The sequence below is a fragment of the Microplitis mediator genome, chromosome 2, assembly GCF_029852145.1.
Source record: "Microplitis mediator isolate UGA2020A chromosome 2, iyMicMedi2.1, whole genome shotgun sequence".
Taxonomy (NCBI): Eukaryota; Metazoa; Arthropoda; class Insecta; order Hymenoptera; family Braconidae; genus Microplitis; species Microplitis mediator.
In genome coordinates, this window is record NC_079970.1 from 18,530,401 (window position 1) to 18,550,101 (window position 19,701).

At 33.1% G+C, this 19,701-nt stretch overlaps 2 protein-coding genes across 3 annotated transcripts in view; one reads left to right on the forward strand and one right to left on the reverse strand.

The window, feature by feature from the left end:
- The window catches only part of LOC130664000 (uncharacterized), a 213,504-nt gene that overhangs the window by 126,361 nt on the left and 67,442 nt on the right, over positions 1–19,701 (forward strand). The window lies entirely within an intron of this gene.
- Positions 13,006–17,331, reverse strand: LOC130664008 (uncharacterized). The gene is made up of 4 exons (XM_057463634.1): positions 17,197–17,331; positions 16,960–17,103; positions 14,636–14,794; positions 13,006–13,243 (listed from the first exon to the last, which is right to left on the reverse strand). The coding sequence occupies exons 1-4, from the start codon at positions 17,245–17,247 to the stop codon at positions 13,100–13,102; spliced, it is 498 nt and encodes a 165-aa protein (XP_057319617.1). The 5' UTR covers positions 17,248–17,331; the 3' UTR covers positions 13,006–13,099.

Sequence of the window (19,701 nt, forward strand, 5' to 3'; positions counted from 1 at the left end):
GCCGTTGACCTTCTTTTATTTTATGCAAAAAGTTAGTGACTTACCATGAAGACGATTGTGGGCCCTATAGCTCGCCCCTAGTAATTCCTTTGATGTCTCCTTTGAACGCAAACAAGACGAGCCCCGAAGACTCGGTTCCTTCGTAGAGGAAAGCAATTTTAATTCGTCGATCAAACCACCAGAGCTCGAAGGCTCAACAACACAAGAGCTTGAAAGCTCAACAACACACGAGCTCGACGGCTCAACAACACACGAGCTCAAAAGCTCAACAACACAAGAGCTGGAAAGCTCAACAAGAACTTCCTCCGACCCAACTCTCGGATGACCTTCGGTGAGGTCCGCGATAACACCTCGAATCCCGCGACCGAGCTGTACCGCACATCCTGACCTCCTGCGTCATCGGCCTCGAAGCATGAATTTCGGGTTTGGAAAGGAGGCGTTCAGGCTGCCAGTATCGGCGCCCGGAACAGGTGAGAGTATTGGGCTGCCAGTAGCGGCGCCCAATACGAGGTATGTGATTTTTGGGCTGCCCGTAGCGGCGCCCAAAGTTTAAATAAGGAGTGCGTATTTAAATAAAATACGGATATATATTTTGCTTCAAGTCCGAGTGACAGGATCAAGCCAGCAGGTTTGTGTAGAGTTCTGGGCTCTACCAGATCTTGTGATCCACTCCCTTGTAAACGACTGACTGTTAACGACTGACTTGATTCTGTCACTCCTTGGTATTATACATTTTCAAAATGTTAACGTTGCATCTCAGGTTTTCTATGAGAGAATCGTCGTGGCCCGAGTCTCATGCATCGTCATCTGTTTAGACTATCCGCGAGCCACGGCGACTCTCTTATCGCAAGAGATTTCCGTTACATTGTTGGCGGTGAATAAAAATAATATCGCCAACAAAGTAACGATTTATTAATTTATTAATTAATTATGATTATAAGAAGTGTCGAACCGTTTATTCGCCCACTGCGGCGAATAAATAATTCGAGACTTCAAAAAAAAAATTTCTAAAAATTTTTATTTAAATTTAATTGAAGCCAGAACGTAACACTACACTGAGAAAAAATTTCTTTTTGGACAATTAAATTGGTTTTGTTGAATTCCATTAAACTAAAATTTATTTGGGACAACTAAATTTTATTACGTCAAAATAATCTATTTTATTATTTTTAACAAATGATTTAATAGACTCTATTTGGTTGTCATTAATATTTCTCTCTCTAAGATAATAAAATCATTTCCCGATAAAAAAATATTTTGTCTAATCATATATGATTATATATGTTCATGTATATGATCATATATGATTATATATAATCATATATGTCCATGTATATGATCATATATGATTATATATAATCATATATGTCCATGTATATGATCATATATGATTATATATAATCATATATGAAGTTATATATAATCATGCATGATTATAAATGGGGTCATATATAATTATATATGACCCCATACATAATTAGATCTGATCATACCTGGCTGTTATAAGCCCATATATAAGTCTATATATGATCAGATCTGATTATATATAAGTCTATATATAATTAGATCTAATCAGATCTGATTATATATGAGTCTATGTATAATTAGATATGATCATACCTGGCTGTTATAACCCCATATATAATCATACATAAGTCTATATATGATCAGATCTATTTATATATGTCTATATATAGTTAGATCTGATCATACCTGGCTGTTATGACCCCATATATAATCATATACAAGTCTATGTATGTTGAAAATTGATACATCAAAAAATTAATTAAATAATTGTTACAAGAAACTAACAACTGTGCATTTTCAGAAATAAAATAAAATATTCAAAATTATAATTCTTTCTCTTTAAACGAAATATTTCAGCTCTGCGCTACTCGCAACATCGCCCGTGTACCTACTTTTATGACCGTCCCAGGTTCGGGGCCATAAAAGTTGATCCTGTCCGTACACAGTGTGAGCCTTTCACCCGCATACGCAGCTCTTCTACGCAAACATTTGGTCGCCAGTTTTTGTTCCCATTTTTTATACATAACTTTTTATTATAAAAAATTTTACAGAACGTTCTCACGCTCTTAGGAAAATGGAAAACTCGAGAAACTTCCAAACCAGTTTCTTGAACCTTTTTTTTTAGCATAGTGGCAGTCTGCATCAACTCGTTGCTGTTGTTACCCGCCAGTCATTCTCTGACCTCTCGCACCGAGCACATCGCGTGTTTCCGAGCTTGTCAATTTTCCTAACCAGCTTCGCAACAACTTACAGATATCAGTTCACTCAATTCCTTTCTTATACACAGTGAAAGTAATAACCGTACAGTTATAATTAATCCTAGTTTAGCGAGCAATTATTACCATCAAGAAACAAGTACGCAGCGTCCAGAGTACTCAGCAGCTCGTGGTCATCTTTCATCTGCATCGGCCCACCCCGCACTGGTGTGACCGTGATATCCAGCCGCAGACTACCAGCACTCCACCACCAAACTCAGGTCTAAGTAAATTACAACCTGGGTTGCTTTTGGTATGTACACAGATTCATTTGCTATTTTCTATCGCATGTTGTCAATACTGTGACGCTCTGACTGGGTCGCGCTATAATGTCTGACCTTTTGCCAGTTCGTCACAAGGTCTCCCTGAGTCTGGTCCCGGTTCACCTGCGACCGGGGCATCACCTTGTGACTCGTCAGTAGTTATAGCGGACCACATCTACTCTGGAGAATCCTTTCGGGTATTCTCTCCTTACCGAGCGCACCATAATGGCTGACCTGCCCCCAGTCTTCGCCAAGGCCTCACCCCAGACTGGTCCCTGGTTCTCCGGTGGATCGGCTAGATGAGAGTTTCGAGAGGTACCTACTGGATTCTCGTCTGGTTAGTCCGCATCTGACCTCTCTCAGTCCGTCATAAGTTCTTCCAGTGTCTGGTCCCGGCTCACCTGCGGCCGGGGCACCTCCTTGTGAACTGTCAGATGCCCTAGCAGACAGCATCATCTTCCTGTTCTTACCGATTGCATCACAATGACTGACCTACCCCCAGCTTTCACCAAGGCCTTACCCAGAACGGTCCCAGGTTTTCTGCGACCGGGACACCGCCTTGGTGACCCGTCAGTGGTTGTGATGGATCGGCTAGATGAGAAACGAAGCTCGAGATATTCTTGTGACCGTGCACTTGTCTACTTAAGCTATAATCTAACTGCGCTCTGTTCGAGTCTCTTGCAACGCCCATGCGTAGCGTGCGAGAACTTCAGCATCATCTTCTGACTCCTAAGCTGATCTGCAGCTATCTTTCTAACATCAGAGCAAGCCATTAACGACACATTATTCCCAACAGCTGCTGCTTAATCACTGCGAACGAGAAACTACGAGGTGAACGAGCAAGGTACGGGCTTGAACGAGCGCTGTGAGTCTCCAGTCTAAGACCCAGAATCCTGCACCATTTCTGAGACCGCCAGATCACGTCAGCAGTAGAAAGGGAAATCAGAAAGGGTTTGTTTCAAAAGTGATCGATTTAGCGTGGGATGCCCCAAAAACATAATTGTGCTTTAATTGTCCGTGGTCCTGACTCTAATGATGAAAGCATAATTATTATTCACAATTCTCAGTAATTAAATTTAAAAAATGTATGATAAGAGTATATTTGAGGTTGCGATTGCGTGTTTTGTTTTCGTTCTTCAAACTTTTGCAGAATTCGAACTTTTTGAAATAAAAAATTTATGTATGACTTGAAGTTAATAATTGCGTCGTTGCCAAACTTAATATTTATTCTTTTTTACTTTTTTTTAAATTCCAGTCCTCACATATGATTGGTCAATTAAAATGTTGAATAACTCAAAAACTACTCAAAATTTTCAAAAGTGGCAAAGGAACTTCATGCTTAGAATCACCTCCTCTATCTAAATTTTCTCGCTGTGAAAGTAATTCTGGATCACCCTGTATATGGTTATAAATGGAGTTATAACAGCCAAGTATGATCATATTTAATTATATATAGACTCATATATGATCAGACCTGATCATACATAGACTTGTAAAAAGTATCTTAAAGCTTGTTAAGTAAGCTTTAATTTTTTACCTTAAACTTCATGTTTTTACCATTTCCTCTAATTATTTACGAACCGGATTTATATCTTTCTTCGTTTAATTCTGTCCAACTTGAAGAGTTTTAGGGGCTTTCTTTCGAATTAAGTCATTTTGCTGAAGCAGAGCCACCTTAATTTAACTTGATTTTATGGACATTTTGAATACACAGAGAGAGTGCTCCTTACCTCTACCCTCCACACTCTATAGTTTGTATAAGCAGTCACATAAGAGCGGCGTGACACAAACTATAGAGTAATGTAACCATGACTATGCTGCATAGTAATAACAGCATGATATTTATTTTCTCCGTATATTTCGTTTCAGAATTGTTACCACCTTGAATGGTAACAATCATAATCTTGAATAATTACAATAATCATTTTCGATAATAATTGTCACTACCGTCAATCGTTATTGTTATCATTTTCAATGCTGGAACTAATTATTGATACCACTAAAAAACTTGCTACTATATCAAATAGTTAAAATTAAAAATATAGTACCGTATACGGAGACAAATTCATGGTAACCGTTTCTAGTACGTTTATGAATTATCATCTTATACCGTTATGGTAATGATTACTGGGAATTATGAGATATAGGCCCATAGTTCTTATAAGTATGGGAACAATTCCCGTCATAATGGTAACAGTTCCCATATCGCATGTCAAAGAATTATGGTAATCGTTCCCATTATACCATGGTAGACGTTACTATATTATGGTAATGGTTACCATATAGTATGGCAATCGTTACCATATGTTGTGGTAACCGTTACCATAGTATTATAGTCATCGTTACCATAATATTATGGCAATCATTACCATAATATATAGTAACCATTGAAAAATAGTGAAACATGTTGACTCTAAAGATTTTTATTACAGCAATAGAACAACAGTAATGATTTTTTGAATTGAATTATATAAAAAAAAAAACACACAAAAAATGGTTTAAAAATTTTTTGCTGTCACCGAGTTAACTGAAGCTTGGAAACATTATTTTTTAATGTTTTTGAGCTTTTCGTGCTCAAAAAAACCACGAATCACAATTTTTTTGAGATCAAAATTGTATAGCAGAGTGTATCTCAACCTTGCCAAGTTTGGCCCCTTTATTAATTGGTCTTCACAAAGGCGCCACTGGAAGATAAGACTCGATGTTAAAAAAAAATTTCAGGGTCGTTGAATCTAATAAAAGTGAGGGAAATTAAGGGATTAAATTCATCACACACAACATCTAAGTAATGTATTTATCAAATTTTATTTATTAAATAACAATTACGCCCACCCGGCTTTGAGTCCACTTATAATTAATTTATAATAAAGTTTGTCCACCGGACTTTTATTCTTACAACCTAATGAGTCCCCTGGACTTTTCTTCTTAAAAATATTGAGTCCCTTGGACTTTTATAATTAATTGGCCACCGGCCTGATACCCTGTGTTACGTTCTGGCTCTAATTAAATTTAAATAAAAATTTTTAGAAATTTTTTTTTTTGAAGTCTCGAATTATTTATTCGCCACAGTGGGCGAATAAACGGTTCGACACTTCTTATAATCATAATTAATTAATAAATTAATAAATCGTTACTTTGTTGGCGATATTATTTTTATTCACCGCCAACAATGTAACGGAAATCTCTTGCGATAAGAGAGTCGCCGTGGCTCGCGGATAGTCTAAACAGATGACGATGCATGAGACCCGGGCCACGACGATTCTCTCATAGGAAACCTGAGATGCAACGTTAACAGTTTTGATAATGTATTATACCAAGGAGCGACAGAATCAAGTCAGTCGATCACAAGATCTAATAGAGCTAAGAACTCTATACAAATCCGCTGGCTTGATCCTGTCACTCGGACTTTAAGGCAAAATATATATATCTATCCGTATTTTTTTCAAAATACATTTTCCTTTTTAACTTGGGCGCCGCCACTGGCAGCCCAATATTCTCACCTGCTTTGGGCGCCGACACTGGCAGCCCAAGCACTTCCTTCCTGACTTCCAAAATTCATGCCGAGAAGCCGAAGGGCAGGTAAAAAGGCCCAATTACGTCGGGTTCTTCGTACGATCCATGAGGATCTCGGTCGTTCAGTTCACCAACGCCGCCGCCTAGAAATTGTTGCCGAGGAAGTTCTTCTCGATCCGGTGACATTGGTTATTCCAAATTCGGGTATCGCGTTAAGTGAGGTTCGGGAGTTGTCGAGCTCTTGTGTTGTTGAGCCGTCGAGCTCTTGTGTCGTTGAGCCATCGAGCTCTTGTGTCGTTGAGTTGTCGAGCTCTTGTGGTGTGGCCCAACAGCTGGAGTCGCTCGTCCTTACGGAGGAACCGAGCCTTCAAAGCTCTTCCTGTGCAGAGGAGGATTCACGGGCGAACCCAGTCTTCTGGACTGGTATCAGTGAGGGTTGGCAGTTGGATCCAGTGGACGTTCCATCCGTCCATCCACCCAGTGGGAGCATCCCTTTTCACGACCCTCGTTACGGGTATTACTCCGAGGCCTACTTCAAGGCCACCGGCCGAGACGCGTACGCACCAGCGGAGGCGAAGAAGTTACCCAAGAAAGGGATTATTTGGGTTGACTTATGGGGCCCATAATCTCCATCATGGTAAGTCATTGAACTTTTTGCCTAAAATAAGAGAAGGTCAACAGCTGACGCACCTGGGGTCTATTGACACCCTAACGACGTCAACCTGGTCAAATTAAAGATATTCTGTAAGATCAATAGATAAGCCAGAATGTAACACCCTGGATCTTTTATAATTAATTTAAAAGAAAATTGGCAACTTGCTGTATCCCCTGGATCTATTACCTTAAAATATTATTCACTTGGAATAATCTTATTTTACACACACACAAACACACACAGACACACACACGCTTTACTTCTCGAATCCCTAGGACTTAATTCACACACACACAAGTTTACAATTAATTTTTTTACCGACTAGCTTCGTTACAAAATTATTCTTTATTCATAACAACTTGATTTTCTACACGATAAATTTTAACTTCGGATCCTTCGAGCATCAACTTTGAGTAAGTATAGTTTTGTTGGTGCTGAAGGTGATGCCGGACTCACGTTATCTCTCTCTAATTTGCGCGTCTTTTACTATCTCTCTCTATTTCGCGTACTCGTCGTCTTTGCATTAATAATATTAATTTATGACTTATCCTATTAAATTCTAATTGGGTCTGGAAGACGAGCCCCCTTAACTTGGCGTGCCCGGCGACAAGTCGATAAAATAGTAACGCATATGGGGTACTCAGGGAAATTGATCAACCGCGGGAAATCAGGTTGATTTAATTATGAATATTTAAATTTTTACCCCGTTACAGTTGGAAATATTTTGAATTTTTTTTTAGAATTTTAATTTTTTAACTTTTTTATGGAAGCTGATACTCAGTTACAATTTGACATTGAAATAGAACACTTTTAATTAAAATAATTTCACACTGCATAATCCGTATTTAGTCTCGATTAGTCCACTAATTTTTAATAGTATGGATACATACAAAAGTAATATAAAAGTAAATTTACAATAATTTAAAAATGAAAAAATTTTATATCTTAAATACTTCAGCTAACCGGTGAAAAATTAATTAAAAAATTTCAAACAATTATTGGCGGTTTTATTGAGTAAACGATTTATGTATAAAATAATTTGCGGGTAATTAGTGAGCAATTAATTAATGATGTTTAATAAATGAATATGATTATTATGAAAATTTAATACTAGAATTGAGTTAAATGAAGAAGCTGTAAGATACTAAATCGAATTCGGCAATTACGTGAAATTTTAGCTGAAAGCTTAAACAGAATAAGCCGTTGTATATTTGACGACGACGCGATAATGCAAGGTGATTATGAAAAAACTAGCACTTTACACTGAGAGAAAAAAACGGTTTTCTGAACTAAGGAATCGTAGTTCACAGACGACTCAGCTATTGAAGTCAGTTTCAGTAACTAATACGCCACAGTAAAGTGCTCTATGACTACATAGTCGTTCTTACTATTTTTAGTTACATATACTAAGATAGCAATAATGAACATAACTAGTTTAGGGAAAGTTTTTATTACTATCAGTTTAAAGTTAACATGACTATAATTTATATTGTAGTAAGCAATTTATTCTTAGTCTAATAAATATTAAGATTATTGTGATGTTAAAAATGTACACTTAGTTCTTCAGATCATTTATAATAGTAGCAATAAGTATTTGTGTCTAGATGTACACACTAGAAAATCGAACTTTCTGCGAATGTACTAATTTGACTTATTGTAACTAAACATTCATAGTTACCATTGCCATAATTTAGTATTGCAAGAAACAAAATTATTTAGCGATCTGTAGTGCAAATTTTGTTTTATTGTTACTGAATTCTTTTTTCTTTAATAGCCAAAATTTATGTGATAAATACAGAAAATTTTTTTTCTATTACATTAAATGTACTTGATGTTTTTCTATTATTACAAAAATTATTTTAGGAAACATTAATGTTAAACATTAATGTCATGATGTAATTTAGTACATACTATATTACAATCAAAAACGATACTAGTCACTCTGTCAAATAACAGAGAAGTACTAATGCCAGAATTGTTCTCAAGCTTGGAATATAATACTTCTGAAATAAGTTTCGTACCAGGGACACTACAAAAAGTGGGCGCGATCTAGTGGCGAGCACCGAACTACTCCCAATGCTGTTGCCTTGCTCTGATGACTTCCCTCTCCTCCATATATATCTTTTCTCCCAAGAAATTTATCCCTTAGTTTAAGCAACTATTCTGTTTTGGTTGGAGCATGAAAAGTTCTTCCGCTAAATAATAGTACTCATTGAGAGAAATTTTATTTTCTTTAAACAAAAAAGTGCAGATTGCTACAAAAAACTAATACATCTTACTTCAAAAAAATATCTAATATTAAGAAATAAAAACTTCTGTAACAAGTAAAAATTTATCTTGAATTTTTATCTCGAATCGAAATATTTTTTTTCAAGTCAACATATTCCCACGCTTAAATCGAAAAATTTTTACTTATTTAAAGAGTTTTAATTTCTCAATATAGGAGATATTTTTTGTAGCAAGATATGTTAGTTTTTAGTAACAATTGCATTTTTTAGTTTGAAGAAAATAAATTTTGTCAGAATAATTACTATTTTTTTAACGCGAGAATTTTTGTATGCTTCAGCCAAAAAAAAAAAAAAAAAAAAGTTGTTTAAGCTAAAAGGAAAATTTATTGGGAGAAAAGATATATATCATCTTGATTGATTTTCATTTTAATAAATAATTCCGAATTGATTGACAACAAAAAATTTTTACACGCCCTTTTGGTATAAAAAAAAATTTTTTTTCAATTTTTCAATCGATCTTCACATTTTTAACAATTCGAAATTGATAAGCAAAAAAAATGTTTGATACGCTTCTTTGGCTCAGCAGACCCAATAAGGCGTATATTTTGCAGTACGCACTTTTGGCATTAGGATCGGAATTTATAGCCAGGGAAACTAAATATTAAGGGTATCCATAACTATATTCCCCTTGAATTTTTTTTTACAGTTGATTATTAGTCAGCAGAAATATTCTATAATTATTAAATTAACTGGAAATTGATTGTTTAGACAACTAAGATGAAATAGTACGGTTGATACTTTTGTCAGTAGTAAAAGAAACTAAATAAATGCAGTTCTATGAGACGACTACTAAACTCTTAGTTGAGTCAACTATTAAAATTATTTCTACCAACTATCATACAGTCACTAAGCTAACATAGTTACTGTATCTATATTATGTTAATCGACCCAATGATAAAGGTAATATTGTGTTCACTACCAAGCCTTGATTTATAAAGATTGAAGTTTTGTAGTGACCATAATGAGGCAAAAATAGTTTCTTAAATTTAGTTAATGTAACTATTTTTTCGTGCTGATTCACACTAGTATATAGTTCCAGTAACAATAAAAATTGGTTAGGGAGACTATATTTTTATATCTGTCGCTGAATAGTTCAGGTTACTAAGCACTTTTCTCTCAGTGTAATGAAGCCAGATACTTAACACCAAAAACCCATAAAACTGTGCTAGAATACTATATATTTTTTTCTCTCTATCTTAATTATGAAATGAAGTAAAATAATAAAATAAATACAGTATTTTAATTCAAAATATTTTATTTTCTCATTAATTTACAACTTACGAATGATCCGAAAATTTAGAAATACTTTTAAGACTTACAAATAATTCAATTCAAATTGAGAATAAAATATTTATATATTTATTTCATCGAATTAATTCGAAATTCGAAAAAAAAAAATCTGAAAAACGGTCAACCCCTGGACCAACCCCAAAACTTACCGCTGTTTCCAATCTCAGAGAGATCGAAAACGTTCTTACTTATGAATTTTTGAGATTTTCGAGTTATCAAAACGCTTGGACCGAACTCAAATCTATTTCACTGGAAAAAAGTAATCGCAGAGAAATTTTTGGTAAAAGTTACCCAAAAAGTTTGATACTGAGAGGACAGGTGGTGAATATCTAAACTTTACCCATGCACATTGAAAAATATACTACTCGATAGCATGTAAATGAAGTGCAATTTCTACTAACAGTATAGTAAAAATTTAGTTACCGGCTCGAATGTCCTTACAGTACCACACTTTACGGGTAATTTTTACTCAAAAATTCTCTGCACTGATAGAAGAATTTCTTAGCAGTAAAAAAGATTTCTTATAGTCCAGTCGGCAAGTGATTTAAATGGCGGTCCTAGTAGATTAAGCGAGGCGGAGACCGATTTTGACGATTTTTTTTTTGATTCCGCACTAAAAAAGGATTTCCAAAAAAGTTGAACAGGTTTCCCGTGTTGCTTTTGATTATTTAAATATTTAAAAATTATTACTTAGTTAACTTTTAAATATCTCGGAAACTATAGGGAAATCGGGAAAAAAAATTAAGAATAAAATGTAGAGAAATAATCAAAGAAAAAAATGAGACCAATCCGAAGTCTATACGACCAATAGTTTACGAGATATGATTTTTTTAATGCAAATTAATTTTTCGCCGCGCGCGCGGGAGTAAACAATTACCTGGAACTTTTTGAAAAATGCATAAATTAATAAAAATTTTTTTCTAATTGGTAGTTCTTACGATTCAAGCCGATAAACGAAAAGTTTCAAATCGAAAAAATAATTTTTTCGATTTTTTACATTAAAAAAACCATTTTTTGGTTTTTGGATTTAAAAAATAGTATAGACTTCGGATTGGTCTCATTTTTTTCTTTGATTATTTCTCTACATTTTATTCTTAATTTTTTTTCCCGATTTCCCTATAGTTTCCGAGATATTTAAAAGTTAACTAAGTAATAATTTTTAAATATTTAAATAATCAAAAGCAACACGGGAAACCTGTTCAACTTTTTTGGAAATCCTTTTTTAGTGCGAAATCAAAAAAAAAATCGTCAAAATCGGTCTCCGCCTCGCTTAATCTACTAGGACCGCCATTTAAATCACTTGCCGACTGGACTATTAGTATTTAAAAAAACATTTCTTAAGCATCATTTTTTTGTATTTAACAAATATTTCTTACTATTTAACAAATCATTTCTTAATAGTTAAAAAATCATTTCTTAAATAGTAAGAAATATTTGTTAAATACAAAGAAATAATGTTTAAGAAATGGTTTCTTAAATACTAAGAAATCCTTCTTTCAGTGTGCGTGTAATTTGCAGCTATCGTAAGTACTTTTTATGACTTTGCTTTAATTATATTTTCGAGCAAATCGATTGAACGGCTTAAGAGTTATACAATGAAAACTTGAAAACAATATTTTTTAATTATTATTTTTCGTATAACTCGTAAGCTACTTAATCGATTGGCTTAAAAATTTAATCAGATCTAAGTCTTCATGCGCCCGTTCGATTGTCGCCAACTCCATGCAAATCGGTTGATGCATTCCAGAGATGTCGTACGACAAAAATTAATTCACAATCAGACACGCTTGGACATCCATCTGGAAATAGTCAGAATAGCTTCCTAGGACTTCAAAACGTCGAGATCTGTTGAAAACTCGATTTTCGAAAATCGGACCGAACCCAATAACTGCCCTTTTTATTATAAATATTGAATTATTATTTTCAATTTATAATTTCTGGGCCGTTTGTGCTAGAAATATTTTAGATAAAAATGTTATAAGAATGTCAACGCAGTCCATTTGTAGACAAAACGAATTGTTTACGTAGATAAGAATTAGACTGCCTAAACGTTCTCAGCAGAGACAAGTATTCTGCTGAGTCCGAATCTAGCAGCCTGTTTCTTTAATACTTTACAATCAATCAACTTTAAGACTAATTTAAAATTAATCTTATCTTATTTTGAAGTGCTGGCATGCCAATTTTTACACATATAACATGACCTATCCGTAAACCTATTACTGCTACTCAAGGGCTCGCTTTTATCAGACGTTCCACTATTCCGCAACCCAGAGCGCTCAACAGCAATTCAAGTTTTCTAAATACTTTGCTGATCCTATATTTAACAATAACTGTGGAGACTGATTTAGATAAACAAATATTGGAATTTATAATATATTTTGAAACAGATATAATTTTTCGACCCGGGCATATTTCGTAATGTAAAATCTACACGGAGAAATTATTCTTGTTTCAAATGATATGGCGTCATTGAAAAGTTGGACAATATTGACCACCTCACGGGAATTGAAATAAACATATGCGAAAATTACTATGGCCACAGTGATATTGACAAGGATTATATCCCAAATTACTGTAACTATTGTTGATTTTACTATAGCCATAGTACTTCTTGCTTGTGTTTATTTCAATTTCCGTCAGGTGGTCAACATGTTAGAGCTTTATTAAACTACGAAATTTTATAAAAAGTTTTTTTTCCCGGGAAAGCTTTAAAATGCCTTGAGAGTAGTTACTTTTATTAAGATCCATGATTATACAACGAAAAATAAGTAATTATAATAGTGTCGGTCCAAAAAATAACTTCACGTTTTATTGAATGTAGACGAATATATGAAGTACTAATAATGGCTTCTCCTCGTATGTAATCTTCATTTCCACCAAGTATTTATTAGGTGGGAATTCATCTGGAAATGTATCTGTTGGCATTGCATAGCCGTCACTTCCATAAACACCCTAAAATGTGTTAGAATTAAGATTAAAATATTAGGTAACAATGAGATTCATAGATAGTAGTATCAAAAATCAATACTGAATTTTAAAAGACGATTTAATTGAAAGTGTATTCAGTATTCTAATTATCTCTTATGTCTTGAGTCAAATATTATTTCCCTTACGGTAAAAAATTAATAAACACTATCCATCACTATTGAAATCATTAGTGTCGATGAGTGTCCGATTAGTGATCATTAGTACTCTCCCAGATAGCAAAATGACGTCTTGATGAGTTCTGAATGAATTCCTATATATGATTTGGACGTCTCATTAACGTCTTAAAGAAGTCTTTAACAAGTTCTCAAGATGTCGAATGAACCATCTAGCGAACTCAGTAAGACGTCTTTAAAAAGAGTTCTCAAAGAGTTCTTTTTTCTGACTTCGCAAATAAGACTTCCGTATGAATTTACCATGATGTCTTTAAGGAGCTCTTAATTTTGACTTCATAAAGAAATTTAAAAAATAATACATTCAGTAGTCACAAAACTGACGTCTTATTTATGAAGTCTTCAAGAACTCTTAATTAAGAGTTCTTAAAAATGACACCTTTAAGAAGTCATTATAATGCTTCTTGAGGACACCTTCAAAAAGTCGTCGTAAAGCAGTCGTTCCGACTTGCATGCTGTCTGGGCTGACTAGTGAATCTTTTAACACCATTGGAAGTGATTAGTGTTGAACTAAGTTTTGTACTAATAAAACTAAATACGCTATTAACTCTATATAAATATATCTGATCAGACCAAATGATTTTTTTTTCGGTACTATTTGTTTAGAGATCAATAAGAAACATAAATGTTAAATATAAAAATCTAAGGTTAGTTTTTTTTCATTTTAAGCACGATCGATACAGATATCACTTTCAGTAGTGATGTAAACTTACTAATCGGACTACTTATCAACACTATTGAAAGCCTTATCAACTCTAATCACTTGCAGTAGTGCTGTAGAATTACTCATTGGATTACTACTAATCATAAATGAAAGACATTCATCACTTCCAAGATTTACTAGTCGGTATATTTATGATCACTACTATTTAACACTCATAGAGTTCACTAGTTTTTTCCGTACGGGTATACTCCCTATATTTTCCTACTACTTCTTGTACGAAATCGTTAGCATGAAACATATTTCTTTGTGCATATAATACACACAATACTGTATAGTTTTAATACTAATGAATATGGTCATCTAAAAAATTAATATCACTCGCTGACTACTACAAAATTTATCAGATACCATCATTGCATTGTATACCGTTCACTAAACCGTTATTTCAATAGTAATAAGAATTAATTGAATCGTTATATCACCTCTGAATTCCTCTATCTCTCATAGTTAACTATAACTTACAATTTCAGGTGGACAATTGTCAGCAGAGAATCCCAATGCTCCAAAAAGCCGACCCGTTATAATAGGTTCCTCGAATACATCACACAAGTCCATCTGTACGGCTAATCCAGTATCCACAACATATTCACCCATTGATGCTCCCGTTAGTTTGAAAGATCCCTAAAAATTAAAAAAAGACTATTTTTTTGAATTATGACCTATAAAGTTATAAATTCAGGAAATTTAATTCTCTTCAAAAATAGGCTTCTTGGTCTAACATCTAGAATTGTTGCCTTAGGAAATATAGAAAATTTAAATGTGTTAAAACTTAGAATATCTTCATATTATCATATTTAGCGTGTGGAAATTTCGGCTTTATATTCTCTCTGAAAGTAAATAGTGAAATTTACTAGTAAGTAGTGAATATTCTCTCATTTTCACTAATTCAATTCTAGAGTGTTGTTAAATAGCTGTTATTTGTCTATTTTACTCATTCATAATAGAGAAGGATAACTGAAAAATTTTGCACACCTCAATCGCGAAAGCGTAGAGTGTGCTCTACTGTCACTCTTTCGCTCTCGCTCTCGGCCGTTTCACCGACTTTGAATCCTCTCTACCTTCTTTATAGTACACCAAAGTTGTTAAAAATATGTACCATTTTAAAGGAAATTTATTAAGGAACATTTTGCAATACTAGATTCAGTTGATTTATAATGAGATGATTTCAAAACAATTGATTTAGTCCGAAGTCCCGAGTGCGTCAATTGTGGTGTCTGGAGTCGTAAAAACATGATAACTTTCGAAAAATACGACATCAACTTGATTTTTTTTTTTTTTATTATCCTTGTACTTTTGATCACAAAAAACCCTTTTGAAAATCACTATCTGAGTCCTTTTTGATTAATTTTAATTAATAAAAAAACGTACTAGTATATTTCACACCTAGGGCAGCAAAGTAAGAAATGTCTCAGATCACACGTAATTGTTGGCCGAGGCGAAGCCTCCTCGACGGAGGCGGAAAGCGGCAACTTCATTTTGCACAGCTGGACGAAAGTTGACGCTTTTCGCCTGGAGGCGAGAGATAGGAGAAAATAATAAGTTATCAAAGAAATACTTCTAAAATATAAAATAGCTGTGAAATTTACAGATTATTTTGTTGACAATAAAATACAACTGACAAAATTGGATTATAATGGGAAATGAATAAGTTATGAGGCTTGAAAACCATATTTTCAAAATTTTTTGATTCTATCAAAACTTTCAAGACTATCAAATTATTGGAATAAATGGTCAAAACATAAAGTTTAAGGTCATAAATTAGAGCTTATTAAACAAGCTTCAAGATACTTTTTACAGAAATTGTCTATGAGTATTATTAATTTTTAAGTTGTACGAACTGAAGAGTGAATAAAAATTGATTTTTCGAAAAATCGTGGAAATTTCAAACAGCTATAACTTTTAAACTAATCGACCGATTTAGCCCATCTTTAAACTTAGCCGCGATAATTACCCATATAATAAGTGTGGAAAATTTCATTAGGATCCGATAAGAATTGTAGGCGCAATCGTGTTCTCAAAATTCGGTTTTATTATATATATATATATAGATATGTCTATGTGTATATGTATTATAATATATGTATATGTATAATATATAAATATACTATTTATTCTATATACTTACACTGTATATACTATATACATAAAATATATACATACACTGAAAAAAAGATTAGTTGAGCTAAGATTTATTTGAGCCAAAGATATCGTATATTTGGATATGGCCAAATAAAAATTTGATTGTAAGAAAGATATAATTTATTTGAGTAGTTTAATTGCGTGAAATAATTGATTTATTTGTGGTAAAGAAGTGATCCAATTGCTACAAATAAATAAGGGCTTCAAATATATGTATAGTATCGCTAAATTTTAGGTTATTTGTCACAAATTTAATATCTTTACCACAAATATATCAATTACTTACCACAAATAAATTATATATTTCCGTCAAATTATAAATTTATTTGAATCAACTGTCATATTTAGTTGTAACAAATATATTTATTTGTCATGGAGAAATATTCGAAAAAAAGCCTTAAATCAATTGATTTATTTGGGACAAATATTTCTTTTTTCCAGTGTACATACATACATGTATAAATTTTTTATGAATGGTATTTTTGAACCCTACTCAACGAGTTATGGTAGGTTATAACAAAATTCTTTAAAAATTGACCATGAGGACAAATATAATAACTAGATTTTTAAAAAAATTTACCTAGAAAAAATAAAAAAAAACAATAATATGAGTAATAACAATAATAATAATGAGAAACAATAATTACTTGAGCTTCCATCGGAAGTGTTTTAACAAGCGAGATGTTTACGACCAATTCATTCTGATCACTTATAAAAGTATCAGGTTCTGTGAAATATTCCTCGCTGTAAGTAAGACAAGTAATATCTTCGAAAACTATATTCACAGCTCCCTAAAAAATTATATTAACGACACTATATTTACTGCGAAAAAAAGAACAAGAATAAGTAGAATAAATAATTAACGTTATCATTAAATATTTTACCTGTATGCCAAACGACTGAGAAATAATAACTATAGCAATTGGTAATATCATATTTGCGTGTAAACTATGATACTTACAAAATACGTAGTACTGCAGTATCTGAAACCCATATAACTGTGATCAGCCTTATATTACATCGAGTGAGAGATTTTAATTAGATCAAAAATTCCAGACCACCAGTGAACTAAGCATACAATAAGCTATCATTACAAAATCAATCAACAACAATGTAGAATTATGATATAAAAAGAATACTAAGTAAGTAATCAGTTAATCATCCTTGAAGGAAGTCCGGGTGTATTCATAATTACATAAGAAGAAAAAAAATTGTCACGGAATTCAAAACTTATGTAATACCGTACTTAACCGGAAGGCAAATAATAATAATTTTATGACTAATAATTAAATAACAATGATGTAATAATAATTAATACACGGAAAAAATTTTATAGTAAAAGTTATTACCTAGCTATAGTAAAAGTAAAATTTTGAAACGCAATTCGATAGTAGTGAATATCATTTAAATTATTAAATAAACTATCTGAATTTTAGTATCTACCAACTATGTGATAACATCTACAATTATCGATGACAATCAGAAATTATAACTTTTACTATCCTAACTAATTATAACTATTATCAACATCGTAATTCCTAATAGCCGGATGGCAATAGTTACCATCAGCTCAATTAATAATTACTATCTACACTACTGAAGAATTTAAATATCGGTGTTACAGCTTGAAGCTTGTCTATATATATATATATACAGATCGGACTGTGTAAGAATTTTGAGCTAATAACATCAAACGGTGTGGAAGATAACACACGAAGAGAAATTTATGGAAGAATAAATATTATGGAAAAAGTATCAAAATTTTAATAGTATATTAAAATGCATATTATACTGCAAGGGCAGAAAGTTTGAGATTTCTGCACTGCGCGCCATGATGCCCGAGGCGCGCAGTTCAGGGTTCTCAAACTTCTGCCCGTGTAGTGTATACTATTTTTCTTTATCTGCGGTCGAAAGTACGTTAATTAATATCGGTTTTCTTGCTTACAAATGTGTCTTGGTATGTCTTGATGCCTGCTCGACATTTTCAGCACGAGCGAAGCGAGTGCGGCTGGTCGGGGGCAGGCATCAAGTGCATCTAATAGACAAAAATAATAATAACTTTTTAAAATTAAATAAAAGTAATTGAATAATTTTAATTAATTATAACATATTTTATTTTTCATCACATTCATCAGAATTATTAGGCATACATGAACAATAAAAATTATTAATAATGTTGCCATTGAAAGTGCAGTTATTAAAAGTGTTGCAAGTATCTGCGTACGAAGCTAAATTTAATTTCTTTTCTTTCGAAAGAGTTCTTAGGGAGTTAGATTTAAATCTCTTTGCTGGTGGTTCATTTTTCTGCTCTTTGGAAAAAATTTTGATGGGTGATTTCGTAGTAAAGTGTGTAGGCTGAGTTACTAATGGTGATTTTCGAGCATGTGTTGTAAACGCGGTTGTTGGTGTTCGTGCTGTCGTTATTGTTGTTGATGGCGGTGGTGCTATAGTTTTTTCGGGTATATTTAAATTATCAATATTAACTAAGTCTTCAGCATCAAATATAAAATCATCTCCAAAATCTTGGTCAGCAGTGTCAGCATATTGTAAATTTTCATGATTTGTCATTGTCGAGTTGCTTGAACTAGTTGATGGTTTTGAATTATTATTAACTTCAGGACCAACTGTACCAGTAATTCTATTAAAAATTCTTTCACTAGTTTTTAATGAATTCTCAACATAGCCTGTAAATTAGTAAAGGAATAAATTAGTAAAATAGAAAAATAGAATAATTAAAATATAATAATAACCTTGGGCTATAGCTGTTGATTTCCAACCACCTAGTTGTTTAAGCATAGTTGTATTGGCGCCTGAGTCAGACAATAATGTGGCAGCAGTCCTTCGGAAACAATGGTCAGTATAACGTTTTGGATCGGGTAAATTTAGAAATAACGCAATATTTTGAGGTGTTGTCCCAATGGTGTTTCTTCCAATATTTTGGTGAACACATTTTCCTCTGCGATACTGTACGAAGAAATTATCAGAAAATGGTTCCTTCGGTCTCAATGATATGTATTTTTTGACTCTTTCGTAAAAAAAGTCGCCAATTATAAACTGCCGAGGCACATCATTTTTGGTATTGTTAACAGAAACAAGATACCGGTTCCCAAGATCTTCTACGTCTTGTCTTTTAAGGTTAGAGATTTCTTGACATCAGAGAGCCCCAGAAATACCAAATATCAAGATAACCTAAAATCATAATAAAAATAAGAATATTAATATCCATATTATAAAAATATTAATATAGATTTATGTAAGTAAATATTCATATTAACCTTTTGATCCAAATGTGTTACGTCTGATGTATCATCGATAAATTTTATAACATCATTTCATTTCAACACTAAAGATTTTTTAGGCCTAAAACCGTTAGAATTATTTTTAACCAG